Raw genomic sequence first — 10,463 nt, forward strand, 5'->3', positions numbered from 1 at the left:
AATAAAGTTGAGAGAAAAGAGATCAAAATTGTTTTAAAAAGAAACTAAACCACTCTCAAACAACTATATAAATAAAAAATAAAAAAAAAAATAAAAAAATAAAATAATATTTTAGTTATTGTTACCTTGGTATTCTCTGTAAAAATTAATCTTTCTAAAAGTATATTCACTCATTTAGTCAAATAACTGATATTATTGTTTAAAAACATAATTAATTTATATTTAATGACATGTTATATTTATTAAATTTTATATTACTGAACGAATATAATATATGATTAAATAGGTTTAATGAACTGTAATTGAAAATCCAAAATTTAATTTAATGATAATTTTGATACCGTCCGTCAGGAATAAAATCATCATGAACAATTTTGTATTAAATTTCATAAATTCCAATAAGAATTTATATATAGCTTTTTCATTAGCATTACTTCTTTTGGAGTAACACCAATCCATTTGACTCAAAAATATTTTGAGACTAAAATGGCCTTTTTTTGTATTTAAACTCATAAATAATCTCAGCTCTTGGGTATCCTGTTTTGATGAATGAATGGAGTAAGTATTATTGCAAAAGTGTCACATAATACAGATTAATAATAAAATTTAAAAATATATATCTTATATACTATACGCATCAAAAGGTTTAAATTAAAATTTCGTTATAACTCTTCTTACTATCCTAATTCTCTGCCTCAATTATTCTCCAGCTCATCAACAAGATCTATCAAGAAGATTAAAGGAGTTGAAGTTTCTGGAGCTGGAACTGTTGGAGTCCCGCTTGTGGGAGTATCTGAGTGTACGCGCCCTTACCCAACGAAACTGGTTTAACAGTGATGCGGTTGAGGTTGAGACAACTCTCGCGAGGTCTTTTGGTCTACCTCCCATGTGAGGAGGAGGGAAGGTTTTGGGTATTTGGTGGCCTTCAAAAAGAATCCGCAACAATAAGGTGGCCCAAACCCATTAGTTTCTAATCTTGCTTCCTCTTTTATTCCGGACAATCCTCCCAGGCGTCTGAAAAGAAGATGGCCTCGAGACCTTATATTGTAAAAATGTTTTTAGAGTGCTACCATTGGGTAGTTTCTCTACATGCTTGTACCATACTATTATGATTTCCTCAAATTTACTTAATGTATTTATGTACAGTTGTAAATATCAATAAATACATTTAAAAAAAATAATAATAAATGTTTTTAGACGGATTACAACATTCTTGTTTCAGTAGTCAGATGAGATCATGTTGTTAGTCAATTTTCATCTAGTATATTAAAAAAAAATTGCCAGCATACGATTCGGCGGATCTGTCTAACATTTACACTTTTCCACCGTTGATTTCTTGTAAACTTTAGGAAATGGGCTTAACTATTTTCGCTTTCTTTACATCAAAATGAAACTCTAAATTCAATGTGAACCTCCCCCCCTTTTTTTTTTAAATGAAAAAGTGGCTAAAACATAGATTCGGTTATAAAGAACTTATTGGCGTTATTTGAATTTGTTTCATAAACAGATTTTTCATTACTACAACGGTTTAGTTACTTGATTTTTAGTCCTAAACATTGGAAACCAAGTTACATATGCATAGAAAGTTGACACTAGCTCTGTTAGACAATTTGGAAACCATTGAAATATTAATCACAAAGATAAAGCTTGTTAAGTACCTCTTCGCAGTACAATGGAAACTATTGATTGATCTGATGTTTTCACTTTGTAGCTTGGTAACTGAGTGGGAACAGGGTAAACCGCCAGCAACACAACTACACGTGGGCTTTGGATAGCAGGTGTATGTCCGAGAGCATTCTTCATGTCGGTAAGTGTATTTCTCAATGCATATTTGTGTGCCATATTATTTATTATATATATTAATTATGAATACAATATTTAAACTAAAAAATTGAAAAATTAAATTCCCTTCTTAGTTTCTAAAAGAGAGAATTTTTTTGTAAATTTTCCTGCATGGAGAAATTAAACTCTGACACAGATTAATGTTATATATATTTTTTGAAACAAATTTTCCTTTTATTTTCTGTTTATCATTTTTTAATAAGGACCCTTCTCAAATCATTAATAATAATAATGATGTCAGACATCTCAGTAAAAAGTCCATAAAATGCTGTTTTGTAATGTAAGTGGTTTATAATTTTTATATTTATACTTTTAAGCCTAATATATCGGTAAATTTAATTTCAGTTTATTTTATTTTTTCTTAGTAAAAGGATATGATCACTAGAGACATTTTCTTTAGTTTTCGAAATAACAAACGTTTCAACAAACCTAATCGTTTGAGAGTTACCAATTTGACGTATTTTCATTAATAATATTGTCTTTAAACAAGTTGTTTAATCGTTTCACTAATTAATATTTTTTATATTTTGAATTAACTATGATAATTTTCTATTTTCTTTATGATAATAATTTTATAATACATTTATTTTCAATAAAAACTAATATTTTTTTAATAGTTTAGTTTTATTTATTTATACCGTTTGTTACGCATTTATTTTATTTAACCGCTCTCTATAATGAAAAAATAATATGGTTTTCTAGTTATATCAATTATGACCATATTCCAAATAATATTTTAAGCTCCAAAACGTTATTAAAACTATTATTTCATAGTAAATTATAAATAATTACGATTGGAAGAATTTTTGTTTTTGTGACGATAACCTGTACAACTGGGTAGTGCCCCCTCCCCCCCACCAACAATATGACCGTCTGGCTTTTGTTTATGTGGGATCCGGAGATAATCTTCCTCGGCACTTTCAGACACTTTATATTGACATGACCACAACCCAGAGAAGAAGACAGAGAACACATAAACTAGGTAAGACACTTTGCTACTAGCTTCTACCCGGGTTCGAATACGGCTGTGAAAGATAATTATTTATTCCGTTACTGTAGCTATGAGTCAACTCGGTGTGTTCGGGTAGCCCTCCGGGGTTCACCCAGCCTCATATAGAGGATAACATTAACTAACGAGAAATCTGGTGGTCGAACGTGATTCTGACCAAATCATCTCTTTAAAATACCGTTGGTCTAGTAACTGTGTACTGTTACAAAGTACTTATATTTGTGCAGAAGATGGTCGGGGAGCAAAAAAAAAACTATTTATTTGGGCCGACGTTTCGACCTGAATTCAGGTCTTTTTTATTTATTTGTTGACCGAACCCCACACCATATTTTCCACATATTAATCTACTGTAAACTATTAATATCTCATTATAAAGTACATATAGAGTTGAAAAAAAGTAGGATTCGTGATTAACACGAGTTAAAACCTTTATTGATAAGAGAGACGGGTACCCTAGTCGAATTACTTCCTTCTCAAAACATACTTTTTTCTTTCTTAATATGTGGTTACTATCATATACTATAAAGGTATAGAAAAATAACACATTATAGTCATCATGTTATAATGGTGTGTACTTGTTGCTGTTTAGTATAGAACTAAGAACCTCATTTGTAATAATGGTGCGAACACTTGTTGTCACTTGATCAGTTGAAGTTAGCCGACGGGGTGGAAACGTCCTCTTCGGCTTTGTGTTCAAACTTAGTTCGAGGAAGTTGGACAGCTGAAGAGGCCTTTATGGAATTGACTGCCAAGCATTCCTCGAACTAGCTCGGGGTTAACGTAACGGCCAACAATTTCCAGGGTAGTTCTAGCGCTATCGGTAGTAACATCTGTGTGTCAACGCCTAATGCTTTTAAAGTGACTAATATTATGAAATATAGGATTTGATTTAACCAAAAATAAACTAAACACTAAAATTCTACCATAACTGATTTTTTATCTTAAAACGTATCTGAATTACGTTACATAAATTATAAACCTTTAACACTAATTAGGCGACACTATTTAAAGTTTCCGTTGTATCTACCAAATTTCAATCATGAATAGGGCTATTAAATGCCAAAACTGAAAATATGTGTATTCGGTCAAAGGTGTGACTTTGTTTTTTTCATATCCTTGAGAAGTTTGAAGAAATGTCAGTTCACTTTTTTTTTTCCAACCAAGATTCATTGGAGTCGGTTGGGGGTCAGGTTTTTTATTTTTTGGGACCACCACTCAATGAAAAAGTCAATGTCTCAGGCCGGATTTGAACCGGCGCCACCAGCAGATCTCAGATCAGTAAGACTGTGCCTAACCACCTGCCTTTGGATGGCCCGAGAGTTAGCCTTTTAAGAGCAGGTCTTCAATTCTTTAATGAAATACAGAAAAATAAACACACCATCTATTTTTAAATCATCTCTGTTGAATTAAACAGGTACTTTATTCGTAATTAAAGTTTTATTAAAAATTATGTTTTGTAATACTTATTTGACTGGGAACTTAAATTTTTAATTAAACTAAATAAGTCTAAATAAAAACTAATTTCTTTTGTATCGAATTTTAATTTTTCAAAAAAAAAAATTACTTTTCAGAAACAATATTAAATATTTACTTATTTATTTATTCAATATTTAGAAGTAGGGATGCTCAATGGTAAGTCGCTGTAGTACTAACTCCATGGACTCCGGTTTGTGAGCCCTCTGGGGTTCATTCAGCCTCATAACGTGGGAACACTTATTTCAAAAATAATTTTTTTTTTTTTTAATTTTGAAGGTATTTTGGAACTCGAGAGTAGAAAGGCGATAAGTACTAGATTGCTCCTTCAGCGACCCGTGCTACACAGCCCGCATTAAAGTACTTTTTTGACGGTGACGTAGAGCCTTGACGCCGTCATGGTAGAAAAGCCCAGTTTTCAAGGATTTAAATTAAATTGTTTAAACCAAGTTCCGAAATCTTTATTAATTTTATGGAATGCACTTCTCACAATAATTGCTACAGTATACTTTCTATTTTTTAACTTCATAGATAACGGTTATGATAGAATTTCTATTTAAAAATTATTACACTACAAGCATTTGTGTAAAACTATTATATAATAATCGACTAACCTACTTACTTCATCTAATTTTCGGATCGGGAAAGATCGTGGGGTTTCGGAATTTCCCGTTCGAATCGGATTAATCTATTTTTACCGTTTAATTATACATAATATTCTACAATATATTTTGTTATGAAGAAAATGTTCAGTGGTACGGTTACAAGAAAACTAAAATAGTTAACAACAATTTATTTGATGACGTTTCGCCACACTTTGCAGAGCTTCAACTAAAAAGATTAAAAAAACAACTAAACATATTTTGACATAATACAAAAGGTAAATTAATATAGGGTTAAAATTATATAAATATAAGTGAAAACAAAATAATATACAAATGAAAGAAAAGAGTAAATAAAATATTATAAATATAAAATAGACAATGAATGATAACAATATAAAAAAATTACGCAAACTATTAGATTAAAATGAAAAGTAGACGTAATAACACGTAAAAGAGGAAAGTAGAAATGAGAAAATAAAATTTAATTATTTTTTATACAAAATTAACACTTAAAACGGAAAATAAAGAAGTAAGTTAAGATTACATAAAAGTCGAGAAAGAATAAATACAGTAAAATTAATAATAATAATAATAATAATAAATGTTTTTGCTCATGTAAATACAAAACCGATAGTATATCAGAAGTAAAAAAGTATAGTGGGGGAACCGTTAACGATTTTAATTTCGAATACTGAAATACAAGGAGATATAGACAAATATGATAATACTACGACTTTTAAGCCGTGTAATACGATTTCAATGGAAATAAAACCTATCTGATATTAAAGATGATTTGATTTCTCATTGTTTGATCAAAATCTTTAGGGTTGTTGTGAAATTTTTATGTTTATTTCAGGAAAATAAAAATTTTAGCAATCGAATATCTTTTGAAATAAATATTAAGAATTATATTCAGTACCAGGTCTAAACGATTAATATATTTATCCAAATGATTCAATACAACTTATTAGAATTATTTTTTATGAGTTCGTTAAAAAAAATATGGCAGAATTAATTAAAAAACCGTTGTTATTTTTTTTTTTTTAAATATACATAAATAAACAGTTTTTGTCCACAAAAATCCATAAAATGTTCTCTCTGAACTCTTCCTGTTACTTCAATTTATATTAACAGTAACGTAAATAACATTTTTACTCAAATTAAAAAATGAAGAATCTCCAAATTAAATTTGAAATGACTAAAGAAACCTAAGAGGATACTTCGACATATTATTAATTTTTATATTTGTAATTTTATTTCCCCCAAATTATAATTCATAAAAATCGTTGTGACAAAAACACCACTCTCTCTACTAAAAATTTCTTATTATGTTAAGTTCTTATATAGGCTATTAGCTGGAAGTGATGAGGAGACAGAAGAAAGGTCCCAACGACATTAGCTCTTGCCATTGATTTCCTTTCCAGTGTATAAGAAGAATCAGTTCTGATTTCTCTTGGCTATATAAGAAATACAACACAATGATTACTTTTTATTTTAGAGGGAATATTACATCCTATAATTTTTTACACTCTAGGTATGATTTTTTGAAGCATAAAATAAGGAACTTCTACTATCCTGTTTTTTCGTACCATCCAAAAAGTCATTTTTAAAAATTGAACATCATTGTGATTTTTCGTCAGTTTAAATTAGTTGTAAATAGGAAAAGAAATAATTTTCTCATTTTCTGTATCTTAATAAGTTTTAAATACAGTCCTTAAAATGATTTGCTTGATATAAACACAATAACTTATTATGATTTCAGTTAGCAAGATTGAATCATTCTTTCAAATCTTTGAATGTTAATGATTATTTCATACTCTTGATTATTATTAATATAAAACTTCCAAAATAGTCAATAATTGTTTAAAATATATAAGTAACACAGAAAGCATAACTTGCCACCCTTAACATAATTTGAATACTCTTAGTTTATGTCAGTTGCTAGCTGTGAGATATGAGTGGGAGGAACGTAAATATAAAAACAAATATTAATACACTATATATCGATAACTTATCGAAATTTGAATTTGATATATCCACAAAAGTATCGATATTTCGGAACTTCAGACCTTAATATTTATTCTTTAGCTAATTTCGAATTTATAATAAAATATAAATATTAAAATCTATATTGGAACCGACACTATAATTTTTTCATTGATATTTGAATCGATTATACTATACTCGATTATACTGAATACTATACTAATACTGGTGTTGGAATTAACATCGAACTAATATCGATATGGGAATATCGATAATACTGCCACTGGAATAGATATTGATATCAATATTATAATCAATATTAATGTCGATGTTTGAATAAATATAAATATAGATGTCGGAATCAATACTAATGTCGATATGAATCAATACTAATATCAATATTGGTGTTTATGCTAACATCGATATTGCAATCAATAGTAATATTGATATGGAAACTAACACTCATATTGAAATCAATGGTAAATCTAAATTAAAGTTCATACTAATGTCATATATTAGTATTGATTTATATCGATATTAGTATTTATTCAAATTCCTATATTAATATTTATTCCAACATCGATATTAATATTGATTTAAATATTGATATTAATATCTATTCCAGTGACAATATTATCGATATTAGATCGATGTTAATTCTAAAACAAATATTAATATAAAGTTATATAAATATCGATCCTTATATTCGGTTTCAATATCTTTATTAATGTATGTTCCTAAATCGATATCATAATTGGTTACAAATTCCATTGAGCTAAAGAATAAATATTAGGGCCCGAAGTTTCGAAATATCGGTATTTTGTTAATATATCAAATTACAATTACCTACTTTTCCACGACTGCCAAAGATTTATACTATTTCTTTATATTTAATAGTTATGATAATTTTTTTTTTCATGTTACAAAGAGCGATCAATGTGGTTTCAGTAGTATTACCAAACTGTAATCGGCAATCTTGAGACAAAATTGCGAACGTACTGAAATTTAATTTTACAAAAAATTAAAAAAGATGAATGCATCCAATATCTGTGTGTCTGTTCTTAAGCTTACAATCTTCCAAAGCGTGCTGCTGTCGGTGTTCCGATAAACTTAATATATCTTACGTGGGGGAGACAAGGGATATAGAAGTTGGACTTAGTTAGTTAAGATTTTATAAGCTTAGGATTAAGGAATTTTACTTAAACTTTCCGTTCCGTGCAGAACTCAGCAGGCCTCTTATGTGGGGTAGATCCAGGGTCAGAGGATCAACAGTTTCTCAACGTCCCAAGAAAACGGACTTGCACCATAGTTTATCACAAGGCTTTCCTCTTACACCACATTTTCTTACAATCATGGTATGATAATTATAGTTATACTATAGTTTATATATTAGCATTAGTATAATTAGTATAGTAGTATTCAGTCTCATAGATGTTTGATAAGGTAGTATTTAGTATATTGGATGTTTAATAAGGTAGTATTTAGCCTCATGGATATTTAATAAGGTAGTATTTAACGTTTAATAAGGTAGTATTTAGCATATTGAATATTTGATAAGGTAGTATTTAGCATATTGAATATTTGATAAGGTAGTATTTAGCCTCATGGATATTTAATAAGGTAGTATATAGCCTCATAGATGTTTGATAAGGTAGTATTTAGCATATTGGATGTTTAATAAGGTAGTATTTAGCCTCATAGATGTTTGGTAAGGTAGTATTTAGCATATTGGATGTTTAATAAGGTAGTATTTAGCCTCATAGATGTTTGATAAGGTAGTATTTAGTATATTGGATGTTTAATAAGGTAGTATTTAGCATATTGGATGTTTAATAAGGTAGTATTTAGCCTCATAGATGTTTGATAAGGTAGTATTTAGCATATTGGATGTTTAATAAGGTAGTATTTAGCCTCATAGATGTTTGATAAGGTAGTATTTAGCCTCATGGATATTTAATAAGGTAGTATTTAACCTCATAGATGTTTGATAAGGTAGTATTTAGCATATTGGATATTTAATAAGGTAGTATTTAACCTCATAGATGTTTGATAAGGTAGTATTTAGCATATTGGATGTTTAATAAGGTAGTATTTAGCCTCATGGATATTTAATAAGGTAGTATTTAACGTCATAGATGTTTGATAAGGTAGTATTTAGCCTCATGGATATTTAATAAGGTAGTATTTAACCTCATAGATGTTTGATAAGGTAGTATTTAGCCTCATGGATATTTAATAAGGTAGTATTTAACCTCATAGATGTTTAATAAGGTAGTATTTAGCCTCATGGATATTTAATAAGGTAGTATTTAGCCTCATGGATATTTAACAAGCTAGTATTTAGCCTCATAGATGTTTGATAAGGAAGTATTTAGCATATTGAATATTTGATAAGGTAGTATTTAGCATAATGGATGTTTGATAAGGTAGTATTTAGCCTCATGGATATTTAATAAGGTAGTATATAGCCTCATAGATGTTTGATAAGGTAGTATTTAGCATATTGGATGTTTAATAAGGTAGTATTTAGCCTCATGATAAGGTAGTATTTAGCCTCATGGATATTTAATAAGGTAGTATTTAACCTCATAGATGTTTGATAAGGTAGTATTTAGCATATTGGATGCTTAATAAGGTAGTATTTAGCCTCATGGATATTTAGCAAGCTAGTATTTAGCCTCTTAGATGTTTGATAAGGAAGTATTTAGCATATTGAATATTTGATAAGGTAGTATTTAGCATATTGGATGTTTGATAAGGTAGTATTTAGCATATTGGATGTTTAATAAAGTAGTATTTTTTTTTCCCCGGCCATAAGCACCGCGGCCACAGAGGGCTTATTGTACGCCGTCTCTCCTCTGCTCAAAGCAGGCCAATTGCCTTTGCAAATCTGGACACTGTATAAGGATCCACTGTTTCACAAAGTTTGGGATCCAAGATACGAACCTTACCAAAGATGAGTAATCGTGTTCTTGCCACTGCATCACATTTGCAGATGATGTGGTAAGCAGTCTCTTCCTCCTTTCTGCAGAACCTGCAGATAGGGGACTCTATTAGTCTCATTTATAGAGATGCTTGTTTAGCTGACAGTGTCCCGTGTATAGACCTGTCAAGATAGTATTTACCATCATGGATCTTTAATATGGCAGTATTTAGCATATTGGATGTTCAATAAGGTAGTATATACACTGATGGATGTTTAATATGGTAGTACATTGGATGGTTGATAAGGTAGTATTTAGCCTCATGGATGTTTAAGAAGAGAGTATTATCCTCAGGGATAACATTATTACTCAAATTAAAAACTGAAAAATTTCTTAATTAAATTCGAAATGATTAAAGAAACCCAAGTGTGGTAGTTTAATACTGCCATTAATGCATATTGGATGTTCAATAAGGTTGTATTTAGCCTATGGGATGTTTAATAAGGTTGTATTTAGTCTTGTGGATGTTTAATAAAGTAGTATTCAGCCTATGGGATGTTTAATAAGGTTATATTTCTCAAGGTTCTTGAGAAAGCCTTCACATTTTTAATTAATAATAAAATT

General features: G+C 29.4%; 1 protein-coding gene across 2 annotated transcripts in view; it reads left to right on the forward strand.

Moving 5' to 3' along the window:
• Positions 1–1,741: 1,741 nt before the first annotated feature.
• The window catches only part of LOC106685448 (DNA ligase 1), a 54,734-nt gene continuing 46,012 nt past the window's right edge, over positions 1,742–10,463 (forward strand). Inside the window, exon 1 of one of the 2 annotated variants that reach the window (XM_067049806.1) lies at positions 1,742–1,807. In XM_067049806.1, the coding sequence (XP_066905907.1) occupies positions 1,802–1,807 (6 nt within the window). In that variant the 5' untranslated portion in view covers positions 1,742–1,801. Of the gene's footprint in view, positions 1,808–4,639; positions 4,726–10,463 lie in introns of those variants that run through there. The other variant, XM_067049807.1, reaches the window with a different exon arrangement.

Source organism: Halyomorpha halys, unplaced genomic scaffold (assembly GCF_000696795.3).
Source record: "Halyomorpha halys isolate HHAL.00 unplaced genomic scaffold, Hhal_1.1 Scaffold694.1, whole genome shotgun sequence".
Classification (NCBI taxonomy): Eukaryota; Metazoa; Arthropoda; class Insecta; order Hemiptera; family Pentatomidae; genus Halyomorpha; species Halyomorpha halys.